The 19,059-nt window shown below is 42.8% G+C and overlaps 1 protein-coding gene across 2 annotated transcripts in view; it reads left to right on the top strand.

Annotated features, from left to right (window-relative positions):
• The window catches only part of FLT3 (fms related receptor tyrosine kinase 3), a 178,815-nt gene extending 168,438 nt beyond the window's left edge, over nucleotides 1–10,377 (top strand). For both annotated transcript variants that reach the window (XM_073583146.1, XM_073583145.1), the window contains exons 23-24: nucleotides 6,071–6,176; nucleotides 8,355–10,377. In XM_073583146.1, coding sequence (XP_073439247.1) covers nucleotides 6,071–6,176; nucleotides 8,355–8,456 — 208 coding nt within the window. In that variant the 3' untranslated portion in view covers nucleotides 8,457–10,377. The remainder of the gene's footprint in view (nucleotides 1–6,070; nucleotides 6,177–8,354) is intronic.
• Nucleotides 10,378–19,059: the final 8,682 nt, after the last annotated feature.

Here is a 19,059-nt window from a genome sequence, read left to right as displayed (position 1 = left end):
TACCGTCCAATATCTCTCATTAACGTAGACGTAAAGTTATATGCAAAAATTTTAGCTAATCGATTGGCCCCTCTTTTGCCTTCAGTGGTACACTCGGATCAGGTGGGGTTTATACGAGGAAGAGAGGCAAGGGATGGTATAGGTAAAACCCTTATTCTGACTGCTCATGCTAAAGCAAAACAGAAACCAATGGCTCTGCTGTCGATTGATGCAGAAAAGGCCTTTGACCCTGTACACTGGGGATTCATGTTTGCGGCCCTTCGACAAATGGGACTGGGTAATCGCTTCCTACAAAGGATTGCGGCCCTCTATTCCAACCCTTCGGCGAGGGTTAAAGTCAACGGGGCGATGTCGGATCCTATAACCGTTGGGAACGGAACCCGACAGGGGTGTCCTTTATCGCCCTTGTTATGTGCAATAGTCATGGAACATCTTGCAGTGGCGATCAGGAAGAACCCCAGTGTGCACGGTTTATGGGTAGATCAGGTACATTATAAGGTCTCTCTTTATGCGGATGACCTCCTCCTATATATATCCCAGCCTCATATTACCCTCCCATCATTGATGGAGGAGTTCCAAAAATATGGAGCAGTCAGCAACTTTAAAATTAATTTCCAGAAAACCGAAGCCCTCAATATATCTCTGAGGCAGACAGAGCTTACAAGAATCATGGGAAACTTTCCCTTCAGATGGAGGTTTAAAGCTATTCAATACTTAGGAGTTCATATCCCTACTGATATGAATGATCTGTACAAATTAAATTACCTGCCCCTCTTGGACTCAACCTTAAAACGTTTAAGAGAGTACGGACGGAAAAATATCTCGTGGTTTGGTAGGATGAACTCATTTAAGATGGATATTCTCCCCAGATTTTTATATTTGTTTCAGGCGGTTCTGATTACTCCGCCGAAAACTTTCTTCCAGACCATCAGATCGGCATTGATCCGATTTATCTGGCAGACCTCCAAACCCCGACTAAAGTACTCTACCCTGACTGCCCCGAAGTTCAGGGGTGGCGCAGGCCTCCCTGACCTTGAGTTATACCATAGAGCATCTATACTGGCACGCTTATTTGATTGGCAATTTGGTCATCACTCCAAATAGTGGGTTCAACTAGAACAGACATCTTATAAGGTTCCATTGCGCCATCTCCCATGGATCCGACGCCATGACTTGGTCACAAATGATTCTGAGGGAAATACAGACGTTTTGACTCGTGGGGTTTTACAGTTATGGAATCGGGTTAAAACCAGAAAGAAACTGATCAGCACCCTAAACCCGCTGACTCCACTATTTGGTAACCCGGATTTTCCTCCAGGGTGTTGCAGAGACCAATTTCTGGGTTGGCATAGAAGGTCTGACTTGCGTTTGGGACAGGTGTTGATAGAAGGGAGGGCTCCATCTTGGGAAAGCATAAGGGAAGGGTCCTCCTCGGGAGCAATCTCCTGGTTGGAATATAATCAGTTGAGATCTTTTATTCGGGGACATTTGGGCGACCGTTCTTCTCACCCACCCATGACACGATTTGAAAACTTATTATCACAACAAGATCCTCCCTCTCACCTGATCTCTCTTTTATATAAGATACTTCACTCAGACGATCCGGATGCGGCTCCAAGTTACATCTGAGGACCTTGATAAAGCTTACTTTTTCACACATAAAATGTCTCTGGCCGGGGGCGCACAGGAGAAACATTTCAAGATACTGTCCAGATGGTACCTGTCCCCCGTCAGGCTAAAGTCAATTTATCCGTCAGCTGACGACACCTGTTGGCGATGTAAGACGGAAAGAGGCACGCTTTTCCATATCTGGTGGCAGTGTCCTGCTATACAACCCTTCTGGGTAGAGGTTTTTGGAGCGTATCAAAAGATTTCTGGAACACATGTTCCACCCTCCCCGCAAATTGCCCTCTTGTCAATCCTCCCAGGCCCCATATCCACTCAGAAAAGAAGCCTTCTCAGATTTTGCATTTCTGCGGCGCGCATGGTCATTCCACGCCATTGGCGCACAACAACAACACCGACCATGGCAGAATGGGTGACAGAATTTGCAGATATATTCCGTATGGAGGAATTAATGGCCGAAATGGAGGGAGACAATACCCGCCTGATTCGTGTGTGGCAGCCTTGGATACTATTCAAGGAAACCCCCGAATTACCTCGCTTGGTCGAGGGAGCAAGTTAAAGGTTGGCACGGAGGCCCGAGGCCCGCTTACTTCACTTCACCTCCCTTTCTCCCTTTTCTTTCCTCCCCCCTTCACACTCTCTTTGAGTTTCTTATTTTCTTTTCTTAGATTCTTTTTATTGTTTCTTGACGTACACCTCCACTGGTCACATGGAGACTTTGTTAAGCATGCCCGCAGTTACTACTCTCTTAATTAATGATGTTGATGTTCCGAAAGAAACACGGGGCGGCGTGACATCTTTTCCGTTGATGTCTGTATACGCAATAATATATGACAAATGTATATATAGTTAAGAACAACAGCCACGGGATGGTATACGTGTGCCCTCTGGTATACAATTATCTTGATGACTCTACGGCACCAGAAGATATTTCGTCATTACGAGTGTATAGCAATAATGTGGCTTCATGTGCCTTGGTGTACACTGTTTGTTGTCTTGTACTTTGTTGTTTATTTGTTTTCAATAAAATAGATTCAACATAAATAAAGTGATGAAACAATGAATAAAATTGTGAGCACAATGTTGATACCTTTCAGCTGCTTTAGTCCCTGGGATGTACCAGCCCCGACGCGCTCCCTGACGACGGTACGCCGAAACGCGCATCGGGGCTGGCACATCCCGGGGACTAAAGCAGCTGAAAGGTATCCACATTGTGCTCGCAATTTTATTCATTGTTTCATCACTTTATTTATATTACATGTGTTGATCCACTTTATTAGCGTTGCACATTGCACATTGCACGCTTTTATGTGTGGCAATTTATTTATTGTTTAATCTGCTATGCACTTTATTGTGGCTATATATTTATATATATATATATATATATATATTTAGTCTTTTGCACAGTCTTTTGACTGCACTTTATATGATTTATTTTGGCTGTTTTACACAAAGATATTGTATTGACACTAGTATTTTCTATTTTTTTATATATTATTTATTATTTTTTATTTTATTTAACATTGTGAGATATTCTTTGTGATATATATGATATTAAGTAATTACTGTTGTCCCCAGGGTGTGCCTTTATTTTGGCTTTGGCCTCCCCTGATTATCATTAATTTTAACAATAAAATAAAGTATTTTATCATTGGACATTTTTTCGGTTTTCTCGTTTGTTTTAGTTTATAAATACAGTACATCCGTTTTTCAATATTAGCTAATTTAACCTGCCTTGTACTGCACGCCTGCTCATATGATAGCTGCAGATGGAGGGACATGCCTCTTCCACTGCATCAGTGCTAGACTCGCCTGTGCTAGTCTCTCCTGAGCGGGGTCCTCGAGTGCTGAGGAGCAGAAGGCAGAAAAGTAACCAACACTCTGCTGACTCCTCTGTCATTAACATCAACACAAAACTGTGCCCCCGTTGGGAGCTTGATGACATAGCCAAGCATCTGCATGCAGCCTTATATCACCAAGCACAATCCTAAGCATTGCATCAAGTGGTGTAAAGCCGCCGTCACTGGATTCTGTATCAGTGGAAATATGTTCTGCAGCGTAATGAATACAACTTCTCTATCTAACATCTTATGGACAAGTCTGAGTTTGGCAAATGCCAGGAGAATGTTACCTGCTTTACCTAATTTTGCTAACTGTAAATTTGGTGGAGGATGGGTAATGCTATGGGATTGATTTTCAAGGGTTAGACTTAATCTTAATGTTTCAGTGCACCAAGATATTTTAAACATTTGTAGATTCAAACTTTGTGGGAACAGTTTGGGAAAGGCTGTTTTCTGTTCTCCATGACTGCGCCCCAGTGCACAAAGCATTGTCCATAAAGGGATAGTAGGGCGAGTTTGGTGTAGAAGAACTCGACTGAGATTGAACTTGTTTCAGGACACTTTTGAGTGGATGGAGGATGGGGAATGGAGATGTTGATCCCAGTCCTCTTGTCCAACATAAGTGTGTGATCTCACAAATGCTCTTCTGGATCAATGGGCCAAAATTCCCAGATACCTCCAAAATCTTGGAAGCTGTTATAGCTGCAAAAGGAGGATTAACCCCATATTAATGCCTAAAGATTTGGAATGGTATCTCACAAAAAGCTCCCGTAGATGTAATGTGTAGGTATCCCAATACATTTGTCCATATAGTGTAGATCAGGGATGGGAAACTTTTTTTTCTGTCACGGGCCATTTGGGTATCGCAGGAGACACTGGGCTGAGACATAGACATCACAGGAAACACTGGTTGTGGAATAGACATCATAGGAGACATGGGGCTGCGGTATAGACATCGCAGGACTCATGGAGCTGGAGGATGCACATCAATGGATATGGGGCTGCGGTATAGACATCACTGGAGACATGGGGCTGCAGTATAAACATCGCTGGAGACATGGGACTGTGGCATATACATAATTGGAAGCAATGGGCTGGGCCGTAGACATCACAGGAGACACTTGGCTTGGGCATAGACATCACAGTGGACATGGAGCTGGGTCACAGACATCACAGGGGACATGGGATAGGAGCAAAGACATCTCAGGAGACACTGGGCTGGGGCATAGAATCAGAGGAGACACCGGGCTGGGGCATAGACATCACAGGAGACACTAGGCTGGGGCATAGAATCAGAGGAGACACCGGGCTGGGGCATAGACATCACAGGAGACACTGGGCTGGGGCATAGACATCACAGGAGACACTGGGCTGGGACATAGAATCAGAGGAGGCACTGGCCTGGGTAACAGACATCACAGGAGACACTGGGCTTGGGCATAGACATCACAGGAGACATGGAGCTGGGTCATAGACATCACAGGGGACATGGAGCTGGGTCATAGACATCACAGGGGACATGGGACAGGGGCATAAACATCACAGGAGACACTGGGCTGGGACATAGAATCAGAGGAGGCACTGGCCTGGGTAACAGACATCACAGGAGACACTGGGCTTGGGCATAGACATCACAGGAGACATGGAGCTGGGTCATAGACATCACAGGGGACATGGAGCTGGGTCATAGACATCACAGGGGACATGGGACAGGGGCATAAACATCACAGGAGACACTGGGCTGGAGCATAGACATCACAGGAGATGCTGCTGCTGTCTTCTTTTGCTGGATGGCAGGGCATTACATGTCATCTCTGACCACGAAGTACATCCTGACTGACGTAATCTTCCATTGCATGCGCCGCAGCATCATGCATATGGAAAGCAACTGCCTCCCAAAGCACTTCAGTCTCTGGGAATCTGCCCGAGGGCTGGAGAAAAGGTCATTGTGGGCCATAAATGTCCCACACCTGGTGTAGATGATAACATCCACCCTGACAAAATAATAAAAGCTGCCCATGTTTGTGGTGAGATGGCAGCCTGGGGAGTTACGCTTTTTAATTTCAGCTTGACATGTGTAATTTCACCACTGTTAAATTAACATTAATTGTGAATCGTGATTGGAGCTTCAGTTTTTGTTTCCTACATATTGTCACAAATCATTAAGGGATTCATGGCAGCACTGGGGTATTGCCGCTGTTGGAGTCCTGTTTACTGTGCTGTTGTACTCTACTGCTATGGAGCTTAGCTGCAGATTCTGAGCTGAGTTGTATCTTTTCTGTTAGTCCCTTGTTTGTTTGTTTCCCTGTGTGATATTACCTGCAGTGGTAAGTCTAACGTCCTTACTGGCCAGTGCACTAGCCAGGGTATATTGAGGTGGCAATCAGGGGCTAGGCATGTGATGGTGGCAGGGGGAAAGACCCGCATAGGGCGTTAGGGGAGCTTAGGGACAAGCACATGTTGGTGTCAGAAGGTGTGCCATCCCTCGTTCCCTACCTTTAGGGCCTTCCTCTTCCTTTATCACCCGTTGTACCTATATATTGGGCTGTCTGTCAGATGTACCCTTGTGCAGATGTGAAACATATATTTTGCTTTCTCTGCAGATATTTCCTGATGAAATCCTGCTGGGCTTTTGATTCTAAGAAAAGACCTTCCTTTTCAGAACTAGTTTCCTATTTGGGCTATCAGATTTCCAATATAGAAGCTCAGGTATGTAAGATATATATTGCCATTTTGTTGTCGCCCATACTGTTACCAATCAGAGTATCACTGGCTTTTTTTAATGTCATTTTCCCTAACATATAAATTTTGAAATCACTTGGGCCATAACAACAGATTATAAAGTTGTCATCTTCTGTCAGGTTAATAAAAATTCCATTAGTTCATTAGAAAGTTGTCTGAAAAGCAACATGGCCTCCAGAAAGCAAACTTAAAGTTCCTCAATCTCATCCATAATCATTACCGGCACCATCCTGCAAGTTTACATGTAGTGGACAGTGTTGTTGACTTATTTTGTAACAAGAGGAACAAGAGCAAAAAGTAGTTTGTGGCTGTTGGACCAAAGCCCCATAATCCTCCTCCCTCTTGTCCGTATCCCTGATACCTCTCCTGATTAGTAGGTTTGGTACAACGTCATTATTGTGACGTGATGTATGCATGACTTCAAGTCTGGCCAATCAATCAGAAGAAACAGCAGAGATGTCACAGCTTATTACTAACAACTACCAAATCACTCAGATAAACACATCGTAATGCGCCTATGGGGTAATAAACATTGTGGCAAAGTTGAAAACTTACTGTAAAGGAGTTGTCCACAATTTAAAACTTTTATGACCTATCTATACTAACTACTAAAATCGGGGTCCTCATTCCATCTCATTGTGGTCAGACATTTACTTGGTAATAAATGTCATTCATTAGTAAACCACTTCAGTTTCTTTGTACCGCCATGAATCCGCCGTGCGATTTACTTTCTGTGCCTAATTCATCATAATTAGACCAAATTCTGACTCTCATATGGTTGAATGTTAGGGTCCTAGTTTTTCTGCTGAATTACAGCTTAGATACGCATAAAACCCTCTGATCTAAGTTTGGTTCTAAGGCTGTTTTCATCATGATATGTCATAAATGTACAGTATGTGTGTGTCCCACCAAAGGGATCTAAATCGATCTCAAAAACAGGGCCCTGCTACTCGCTGCTGTCAATGGAGAGGTGGTCAGAATTCCCATTCAGTTGTTTTGTGATAGATGCTAGTCACATTGGTTGGACACACACATGCTATACCATTATGGCGTATTCTATGGATATGGTATACATTTATGAGATGGGAATAAGTATGCTGCGTGCACGCCGCTAGGTTCAGATAGGGGCGGAACAGGTCTCATGAATTCTTTGGAACTCTGGGGGAACCGTTACTCAGGGTGACCAGGTACTGCAGCTTCCTCTGGCACAAGATGGATCGACTTGCTCACCTAGATACAACTAATAGAGTCCTCATGAACATGAACAGTGTAATTTAATGTCACAGCACATTCAGTACAATCCAAGTCTCTTAAGCCCAGGCTTTATAACATTACAGCTGCTTCTTAGAGGCACACTGACTAACAGTTTCTTTTGTTAGCACAGTTCAGCACAGATCAAGACTCTACAAAGGCTCAGCAGTACACAACATTCCTTCTAGCACAGTGGGATAGAGGGGAGAGAGTTGCTGAGGGAGAATATCCCTGTAACACAATTTCTTATCGTACTTATCTTCCTGCTCCGCGACTTTCTCCAGTAGCAGTATAGGGGTAGCCCAGTTCCACTTTGTAATGGAATCCTGTGTCCCTGTGGTTCGCTTGCCTGAACTTATTTTAGAGACAAATCATACACCATTCATCCCTTTTCCCACAATCCCCCTGGGGCTCTGCTAACCATTCCATGTCTCCTGTGACTGTGTTAACCCCTCTAGTTGCTGGATGCTTTTGAAGCAACAGCAGTTAGCAATATTTCTGCATGTCACAAGTAGACATGTTAGATGAATCTTTTAGAGAGATCCTACAGAATTTGAAGCAGACAGGGAGCAATAGTGCTGACACCTGCACTTATGATATTCTATCCAGGACCCTAAGTTTGAGGGGATCCATACATTTGTAGGAGAATACAAAACTGGGCTTTCCACACAGTATATGAGTTCTCTAATAAAATGTACGGCTCTTTTACCTTTCCATTTAATTTTTACTACTTTGCTATCGTTTGGTGGTGGGGGCTCGTCTAATTTTGCTATGTGGTCAGATAAGTTCTAGCTATGCCCTATTCTATATAGCTTCATTGGCATATCCAGTCTTATCGTTCACACACAAATCTTCTATTCTAAATTTTTACTTACATCATTATATTCATTACAGATTTATCAGAACAAGGAGACCTGTGATGCACATGACAATTGTTCAGCGCTAAAAAGTGAGCTGATCTGGGACCTCCTGTCTGTGAATACGCCACTTATCTAAAGCTGCGATCAGTCCAGAGAGGACCCAACTAACAAAATGCATTTGGAGCCAGTCACAGTCAGTCCCGTCTGACTATATCTCTTTTCTAAGATCACCTCTATTGCAGATTGATTATGGAACGATGGAATATATTTTATGAGATCTTATGAGTACAGGCGGATGTTAACAAATCTTGCTTTGTAAGTCATGTTTTGCAGAATCACAGATAGGGTTCCGCACTGAAAGAGAATAAAGATGCCATAATATAAAACAACATTAACAGTGACCCTTCCCATGCCAGCTTCTCCATCCTTCAGCCCAAATACTTAAACGCTGCTTCTGCCTCTTTTTATTTCCACACTCTAACACCAAGGATATCTACTTCTTTGATGTAGAGGAAATTATGAGCAGCCTATTTAAGATATTTGGGTCCTTTTCCGGGAAGAACACCTGTTTTGCTTTGTCTCCCATTCTGAGGTCTTTATAGTTTCTGGGTCCCACAAAGATTGTGATATCTTTGAAAAATATTTTGCCACATTTCTTGTATTGCTTGTTCTACAATTCCCATGTGTGAAGATCTGAGGTTGTGGGTTGTAATAATCACCTAGTCAGGTTAACAATGAAACTATTTTTATTCCTTATGTTCACGGTCTTCCAGCAACTCCAGGTAGATGGTCACAATGCATTGCCCCTGTCCAGGAGATCCCAACCCGGGGCCAATTGTTCAACCATACCCGGTGATACCCATTGTCTCCCAACTTTTGTTTGGCCTACAGCTTTTGTATCTCCCGCTGGTATAGTCTGCAGTCACAGCCCATGCTCCTCCAGACGACAGATACCACGACTGTAGCACATATATCCAGCTCCAGCTAGCATCAAGATATTGCACAGTCCCAACCGGCGTTATCCAAATGTCTTTGTGAGTTCAGTGATGAGCAGTAGAACAGATCTATATTCCACCAGATGGAACCATGGTTCCTTAGGCTGATCTGTAGAGTCTCTCTGCAGATAGAAGAACTCCATTTTTATATTCCACAGCTCTCCTTCAGGGCATTCTCACGCATAATTGGGGGAAGGTGAAGGGAGGTAATCCCTCATTGTTTGATTGTTCAGTTAACCTGCATTTTTGTCCTTCAAGGTTTGTAGACTAGTAAACCGCAGGGGGATGACGCAATACGCAATCAGCAGACATTCCACAGATTAATATACAACAAGAGTCAACATACAGACTTATATGTACAATGGCTCATCTCCCTTGACCTACTGAACAATATGTCTGGCATAACTATGAATAAATGCTGTTTTGTTACACCAGGCATGAATTGTCAATCAGTCATCGGAAAACTAAGACTAAACTTATATTACTTATATACTGGGATTGCAATGTTTTTGCAATTTCACCGCACTTGAATTTTTTTCCCGTTTTCCAGAACACAATATGTTAAAACCAATGTCATTCAAAAGTACAACTCGTCCCACGTTCCACAAAACATTTTGGCCAAAAAAAAAAAAAAAAAAAGTTATGGCTCTGGGAAGAAGGGGAGCAAAAAATGAAAACACAAAAATGGAAAATGGCCTGAAGGTTAAGGGGTTAAAAAGAGTTACATGTGAGTATAAATTGTTTTGAGGTTAAATCCTGCTGAAAGATTCCCTGTAATTCATTGACTACAGAAAGAGCTATCGGTAGTGGCTGTACATTCATATGCCATAATAGGGCATGACAAAGGGGTTGCCTCCTTTTAAGAATTATTCAGAAATTATGTAAATATTTGAATCATAAGAGGCATTCATTTTTTGGTGTTGGCTTTTGCTGATCGCTATGATTTAGTGATGATTTTATTATGTTGTACATGCTTTCTTCTACCATTAACTGATATGTACTAATAAAATGCGTAATAATATGTTATAATTTGCGCTTTCTAATTAAACATTCAATTATTTTGTGTGATGTCATTTGTTTTCTCTAATTTATAAAAAAGAAAAATAGAAAAAAATCAACGACATTCAGCGGAAAAGGATTAATATCACAATTACAAATTGACCTCATCTGCAAAAATGTTCTATTGTGACAAATTCACAGCATTCAAACCCAAGAATAATAATGAACTAGAACCAAACGCCCATGAGGAATGGGCTAAGATTCCTCACGAATTGTGCCTGCCAAAATCTGGTGTCTGGTTATGCATCATGTTTGCAGCTTATCAATGTTTGGACATACCGGAACCAGATGGTTCTCTGGTCGTGGGATTATGAATATCCCAGAGGTGATCAATAATCAGGTTTTGTAGGGTGTGATTATGGCACCCTACATATGGTTTGTTGAAGGATTCACATGAAATAACAAACTAATGGATATAAATGGAACTGCAGTTTATGACATTAGTGATGTGAAAAATTTGACCAGTGTGTAATGAAGTGATAGATTTAGTATTATCCCCTTAAAAAAATCCACCGTACATGTACGTCGCAAATTGGGGGTGGGTATATGGTGAGCCCGCCCCATGCCCAGGAGATCATGGCTGTATGTTAGAGCCAGGACCAACCTCTGACAACGGCACACTCGTTATGTGATCATTGGTCACCGATGGATTGCGATGAACCCCCCCCCGAGGGTCAAAAGGGACCATGATTTTTACTATGCTGTAGCATTGCTGTGAGAATTTAAAAAAAAAAAAAAGAAAAATTAAAAAAATATAAACAAATAAACTATAAAAGTTCAAATAATTCCTTTTTCACCCATTAAAAAAGAATATATATTTAGTATTGCCGTGCTCCGAAAGGTCAGATCAAGAAAAAAAAAAAAAAAATCGATTTTTAAACATCATGAACGAAAAAAAACTCAAGAACGCCAAAATTAAGTTTATTTGGTCTCTGCAATTCAACAAAAACGGGATGTTACAAGCGATTAACATGTCATATCTACCCCAAAATGGTATCATTAAAAACATTTTCTTTTCCAACAAAAAATAAGCCATCACACAACTGCATCAACCAAAAAATAGAAATATTTCAGGTCTTGCAAAATGTCGACACAACCCCCCAAATTTTTTTTTGCAAACTTCAGATTTTTTTTTCACCACTAAAATCTAAAAAAAAAAATTGGACATGTTTGGTATCGCTGTAATCGCACTGATGAGCAGAATCATATAGCAAGGTCATTTTTACCACAAAATATACACCTTAAAAACAGTTCCTAAAAAACAATGTCAGAACTGTGTTGTTGTTTTTTCACAAGTTCCCCATATTTGAATTTTTTTTCCCGCTTTCCAGTACACTATGTGGGAAAATTAATGATGTCATTGAAAAGTACAACTTGCCCCGCAAAAAACAAACCCTTACATGTCTATGTTGAAAAAAATAAAAGTTATGGCTCTAGGAAAAAGGGCAGGAAAAAACGCAAAAAATGGAAAAAGAAAACAGAAATTGGCCACGTTGTGAAGGGGTTATGTACAAAAGGATAGATGAACAATGTTTCTTATTGCATTTATAGCAACCTGTAACAGAAAGCCGAAGTACAAACTTTTCAATAAGAAAATGTGTAAAGAAGCCAATTTTTGATGCTGATCGATTGACACTAGCGCACCTACTGGGAGAGGTAATGTTGCTGATGGCTGTGTCCCTGCTTGCTACAAAGTTGCAGATATTATAAAATATTTTTTTCACAGTTTTGTCTATTTATTACTGGTAAATATTTTTTGATGACAAATTATCTGAGTGTGATTTATATTATATTGGGTAGAAAATGTGACCTTTTTGTTATTAGCTTCATTGTTAGTCCTCTTCGATGTTTGGAGATATTATGTCCTACTTCTAGAATCTGCTTTCGTCTTTGCACTTGTCAAAATACTGGTAAAATAACCTGTCACTAACATTCTCTGATTAGTGATGAGCGAGTGTGCTCATTGCTCGAGTATTCCTGAGCATGCTCGGGTGATCTTCCAGTATTTTGGCGTGCTCGGAGATTTAATCTCTATTGCCGCAGCTGCATGATTTGCGGCTACTTGACAGCCTGAATACATGTGGGAAATCCCTAAAAAAAACAAGAAATCCCCACATGTATTCAGGCTGTTAAGTAGCCGCAAATCATGCAGCTGCGGCAACAGGATCTAAGGGTATGTGCACACGTTGCGGATTTGCTGCGGATCCGCTAGTGATTTACAGTACAATGCTGTTCTATGGGGGAAAAAATTTGCTGTGCACAATTCTTTGTACAGATTCCGCAACGTTTTTACACTCATTCCATTATAGGAATCCGCAGGTGTAAAAACGCAGGCGAAATCCGCAAAAAGTCCACAATAAATCCTTAGGAAATCCGCATAAAAAACATGCGGATTTTGACCTGCGGATTCTGCCGAGAGATGCAGATTCCGCGCAGAAAATTCTGCACAGCAATCCGCAACGTGTGCACATACTCTAAATCTCCGAGCACTTCAAATACTCGGCGACCACCCCAGCATGCTCGGGGAAACGCGAGCAACAAGTATACTCGCTCATCACTATCTCTGATGAATTCAGATGGACTCTTGCTCAAAACCCGCATCTTCTGAACGGCAACATCTAGCCTTGACAAATTCTGGTGGGAGATTATGATTGTCCTCGCCTATTAAGTATTGAACTTCAGCAGAAAGTAAGGGCTGTGGCTATTCTCTGACTTCATCTTGATGTTCGATTTGAACAGTGACGCCACCGCTGATTGGGTGCAGGGGTCATGTGATGTAACAGCCACACGAGGGCCCCAGGAACAAGTGTACCAGCACCCCTGGAATGGCACCGACACAGGATGTGAGTGTAAATGTTTTTATACGAAGGGTATGTGCACACGTTGCGGATTTGTTGTGGATCCGCTGCAGATCCGCAAGTGATTTACAGTACAATGATAACCTATGTGAAAAAAAAATTGGCTGTGCACATGCTGCGGAAAATTCTGCATGGAATCCGCAGCAGTTCAATTTCCGCAGCTTGTCAATTCTTTGTGCGGATTCCGCAACGTTTTTACACCCATTCCATTATAGAAATCCGCAGGTGTACAAACGCATGCCAAAGCCGCACAAAATCCGCAATAAATCTGCAGGAAATCTGCATAAAAAACAAACGGATTTTGACCTGCAGATTCTGCCAAGACCGGGCCAGTCTTTCAGAGGGGATTGTCACAGCAACGGTGACCCGGTCCGTGGCAGTGCAGTGTAGATAGGTGTTGGGGAAGAGGGTGCAGTGTCTGGCACAGAGATGCAGCAGTGCTGGAGAAGTTGCAGGAAGAAGGCAAGGACACAACAAAGTGTAGATTCTTTACCTTTACTTTGTAAGTGCAGTCCAGGGTCCAGATTACAGATGGCACAGGAGCTGATTAGCCTGGAAGCAACTTAGGAATCTCTCTATGCAGATGGGTTGTGTAGTCTCCTCTCTAGCGCTTACTTGAGGTACATGCAGTACTGTGTTACACTGAAGTTCCTCCTTCTTGTTCCCTCTCAGATCTACCTCGTATGGCAGACAGCTGTAGCCTTCTATCTCTTCTCTTGGCTCACCAATTGCTGTTGTGCCTCTGAGTCTTAGGTGGGAATAGAGCATTTACAGCTTCCTATTCCTCTGGTTTCTGTTGCAGGACCTTCAGTATCCATACAACCTTGGAGATGAGGCTCCAGATCATGCGCTCCAGCTGGGAATGAGCCTCAACTCTCTGCTCAGTTCCCCAGCTCCTCTCTCCACGTCCACACACTTCGCCCTCCTCACAGAACTGACTAATTTCCCCTCCTGGCCCCCAGAGAGAATCTCTTCCCCTTAGTATTGGTTCAGAGCTCCCTCTGCTGGCCTGGAGTGGGAACTGTGTTGCATGTTGAGATTAACTGTCAGAGAGACCCTTCATTGCTTCCAAGCCTGACATCACCCTCCCTGGAGGAAGTCAATGCCAGTGTGGTGACCATACTCCTGGGGGCACCACATTTGCTACTGAAGGGGCACAGCCAGACTCCCAGAAGGGAGAGATCTGCTGCCCCGGACAAAGGATTTATATAGACTGAAGGATTACAACACAGGCACCCAGGACAAGTTGCGTTTTGTGCGGACGGCGGGCACGTCAAAACGACGCATCCGCTTACATCCGCTTGTCCTGCGTACCCAAAGTTAAAGATAGGTAAGCAGGACGCATGCAGAAGTATGCGTAAGTAGGTGGGGCTTAACGAAGTATGTAGCCCTCCGCAGATCCCCTGAACACTAATGTGAACCCGGCCTAAGAGCGGGAGGCGAATCGGCCATGCCTGTATAATAGTGCCATAAAATCATGTCCTCAATACATCTGATAAAATAAATTCAGAGCTTTTTATGTGGTGAGTTGGTGCGGATTTTAGGCGGGAGAAGGGTGAATATTCATTTCACATTTACATTCGTGCCAGCAAGTCAACATATCTACATGCGAAATGAATATTCCCCACTTTCCCCACACATAACCCCTTCCGGCTGGCGTCACTGATTGAATGAGTGCAGTCAGACTGCTGTGTTACTCACAAAAGGATCACATCGCAATCATCGGACTGGCCGTCTGCTCTCCTGACATGAGCATGACAGCATGTATTTCTATGCAGCTGTCACTCTCAAGTCAGGAGAGCAGACGGCCAGTCCAAGGATTGCGATGCGATCCTCGGGCATATGGCAGTTTGACTGAATCAGTGATGTCAGTGCAGAGGGGTGGGAAGGATTATGGGTGGGAGAAGGGGGTGAATATTCATTTGCTATTTACATATGCCTGACTTGCCGGCACAAAACTAAATTTTTCCAGGGTTTACACACAACGGGATAACGTACAAAAATCAAACTTACATTTCCTGAAAGGGCTGCCCAAGCTTCATTTAGGTATACTATTAGTGTAGTACATAAAAATGGCCTGACAGATTTCATTTAATTGGATCGGCTTGAATGAACAATCCAACAATATAGAATTCCAGTAAAAGAGATTCAGAATAAATATTAGTGGGTGACTTTTTAACTTGTAAGCCTTGTGGTATGACAATTAATAATATAATAATAATATTTTCTATTTCTATAGCGCCAACATATTCTGCAGCACTTTACATTTCAGAGGGGACTTGTACAGACAATAGACATTACAGCCAGGAACCCGACACCTAACACCAATAAACACATAGATCAAAACAGATACCAAGAGGAATGAGGACCCTGCTCGCAATCTATGAGGAAAAAGGGGAGACACGGAAGGTGGATAGTAACATTTGCTTTCGTTGTTCGTGACGTGCCCCAGGGGCCATGGGATACTCGGTACCAGACAGGTCATCTAAAAGGGATGGGTCACAGTGGCAGTGACCCGGTCCGTGGCCCCAGGCGGTCATGTAAAAGGGGAGTATTGATTAGGGATAAAGTTTATGTAGTGATTCATGACGCCAGTTGGCGTGTTCGACTGTAGTATAGCCGGCACTGCAGATGATCCCTGGGGGAGTAGATGGTGATGGCAGTGCAGATGTTTAACGCTCTCCAACCAGGGTTGACCCCCAGAGATTGTGATGGAAGTAGAAGGCATGGAGTATTAAGGCAGAAGACAAGGCAAGTCACTTTATCATTTACTGTAGTTCAGGTGCTGTTCAGAGGAGACATTACAACTCTCACCAGGTTACAGTCTGCTCTGCATAATGGGAGTTATCTTTCACTCTGCTGTGACTCAATGTAAACTTCCTGCTAATCTAATCCCTTCTGGGACCAAGGCTTCTCAGGGGCTAAGAACTTTCCAGTATAGCCACTACTCACTGTGTTTTCCTCCGCTTGCAACTTGCAGTTTGAATCCTGTGTGAAGCTCGAGATCCTTCTTGCACAATCCTTCACTGATCCTAGTTTGCGGCAGTCTTCTCAGGGAAAACACTCTGCTGTTGGTTGTATAAACTCACACACCCTGCTCTGAAAGCATGGATGGCCTAGGGGCTGATTCCCTGATGCTTATTAGTTTTACTCCTAGAGGGAGCACATGTCATCATGGCTTCCAGGAGCGTTCTTCTCCTCCTTCTTCTTCACTGAAAACAACTCTAGACTCCTCTCCCTCCCAGTTAGAGTATGTCTTCAAAGCTCTAAGCTTCAGACAAGTAAGGGAGTGAGGTAAATTGTAGGTGTGTTGTGGTCTCTAGCAGAGAAAGCATAACTCCCATTGCTCACAAAACACATACAAAACAGTACATATTTAAAGACGTAGGGCGCCACATTCGGACCAGCCATAGTGTAAGAATCAGGTAAGAATCGGGTGTTCATGTAAGGCTGTATGAACTGGTTATTAGCCTAAGTATGTAAAAGTACTTACACAGAGGGCTATTAAATGCATAAAGCATGTGAGAACATGATGCAAGGAACCTGGTTATGGTAAAAATTTTGAATGGGCCACACAGGGATATTTAGGCTAATGCATTGAGGTGGTAGGCCAGTCTGAAGAAATGCATTTTTAGGGCACGCTTAAAACTGTGGGGATTGGGGATTAGTCGAATTAACCTGGGTAGTGCGTTTGAAAAAATTGGCGCAGCACATGAAAGTGCAATTGTTCAGGGTTGTGTGGTTCCACCATATACTTAACTGTTGTGTGGATAATTTCTCAATATCCTGCATATTCATTTTCAAATTATCATATTCACCAGTAGGCAGCTTGTTGTGTCCTGAGAGCAGAGCATTTTCTCTGTCTTTTTTAATGGCATTGTCTACATTAAAGAAATGCATTGAATGGATACCGCAATTACAGAACAGTTCAGCGGTAAAAATATAGTATGTTGAAAAAGGAAATAAATCCAAGTTTATAGCGTTATATATTGTGGTTTAATATAAATAAAAAGGCAATGATGAATTACATAGCCATGAATATGATGGTATAATAGTATAGTAAACAGAGGGAAAAAAAATGCAATTTCAGCTATCCCATGTATGAAGAAAAATTCCATGGTGTTACACACCTGTCGAGGGAATCCTGGGCTCCACTTCCTTCCCCAGGGTCCACTAATTTTACAAACCTGTCCCAGATATCCCAGGCTCTGTTTCCTTCCCCTGGGTCCTCTGATTTTGCACACCTGTTCCAGATATCCTGGGCTCTGTTTCCTTCCCCGGGGTCCACAGATTTTACACACGTGTCCCAGGTATTCTGGGCTCCGCTTCCTTCCCCGGGGTCCAATGATTTTACACATTTTTCCCAGTTGTCCCAGGCTCTGCTTCCTTCCCCAGGGTCCACTGATTTTACACACCTTTCCCAGTTATCTTGGGCCCCCTTCCGTCCCCTGGGTCCAGTGATTTTAAACACGTGTTCCAAGTATCCTGGGCTCCGTTTCCTTCCCCTGGGTCCAGTAATTTTACACACCTTTCCCAGGTATCTCAGGCTCTGCTTCCTTCCCCAGGGTCCAGTGATTTTACACACCTTTCCCAGTTATCTTGGGCTTCGCTTCCTTCCCCTGGGTCCAGTGATTTTACACACCTGTCCCAGGTATCCTGGGCTCTGCTTCCTTCCCATGGGTCTTCTGCCCCCTATTGTGTCTTGGAATTGAGACTCTTGACCTCTATGTTTGGTGTGCTCCACCTTCTATGCATACTGTGCTTTTACTTGCTTTCATCGCTGCTGCGTTCCACGTAATTCATCATGTTGCTCCCGAGATTCCTAAGTATGCTAAGTCCTTCCTGCCCATTTGCTTTCCTTCTTGCTGTATCAGTGCCCAGGGTCAGTGTGTCCACTCGTACCTGAGGCTTAGAGGATCCACCTCACCTTGTAAGCCTAACACATGTTCCGGTGAGCCAGGTGGTGCATGGATGGAGTAGGCAACCAGTCCCAAAGAATGTAGAAAAGATGTATCCAGCATGCATCCCGAGGTTCAATAAAAAAATTGCCATTTATTAGAGCCATTAAAAATCAATGGTAGAAAAATTTAAAAAATACCCGTGTAGTCTCCGGACTTGTCTTCCAATGAGCACATCTGGGATGTCATAAGTTGATACAGTAATTGTAAAGGGAGCTGCCAGCAGTGGATCAGGATGATTTGCCCAAGTGCATTCAGCATTTTGCCATGGCAGGACATTACACAGATAACCATTAACAACCTCATTGACAACAAATGCGTGTAAGTGCAGGGATTTCTGCATATGTTTTTAATTTTTTTTTTACATTTTTTAAATTATTTGCCTAACATTAATTTCTCTCCATCCTGGGATTTCCATTATTGCATGACTTTTCATTCTTGGTGTTGCAAGTTTGATGTTGAGGAGTGTATATCGTGGCGCAATAACTAAAGACCATCTCCTCTATTGTTCACTATGGGCATCACAACAAACCATTTAGTATGCTCTTTTTCTGCTCTGTAGGACATTGAGGATATCCTTGAAATAATATTGAAACAATGATCAAAATAAATGCTAGTAATGTATATTTGGATTATTAAAAATATGCTATGCATGTCAGATAATACAAGTCTACTGTAAATTTTGCTAAAATAAAAATCATTTAGAAATTCTGTGATTATTAAAAAATAACATTACATGTCAAGTACTGCCATGTAAGGCTACTTTCACACATCAGGTTTTCGGCGTCAGGCGCGATCCGGCGTCGTGCCGGAACGCCGGATCCGGCAAATGTTTCGTAAAACCGGATGTGACGGATCCGGTTTTCTGC

The sequence above is a fragment of the Dendrobates tinctorius genome, unplaced genomic scaffold (genome assembly GCF_039654945.1).
Source record: "Dendrobates tinctorius isolate UK_male_01 unplaced genomic scaffold, ASM3965494v1 ptg000075l, whole genome shotgun sequence".
Classification (NCBI taxonomy): domain Eukaryota; kingdom Metazoa; phylum Chordata; class Amphibia; order Anura; family Dendrobatidae; genus Dendrobates; species Dendrobates tinctorius.
Note: the sequence above shows the minus strand (reverse complement) of the source record. Positions and strands in the feature narration are given on the sequence as shown.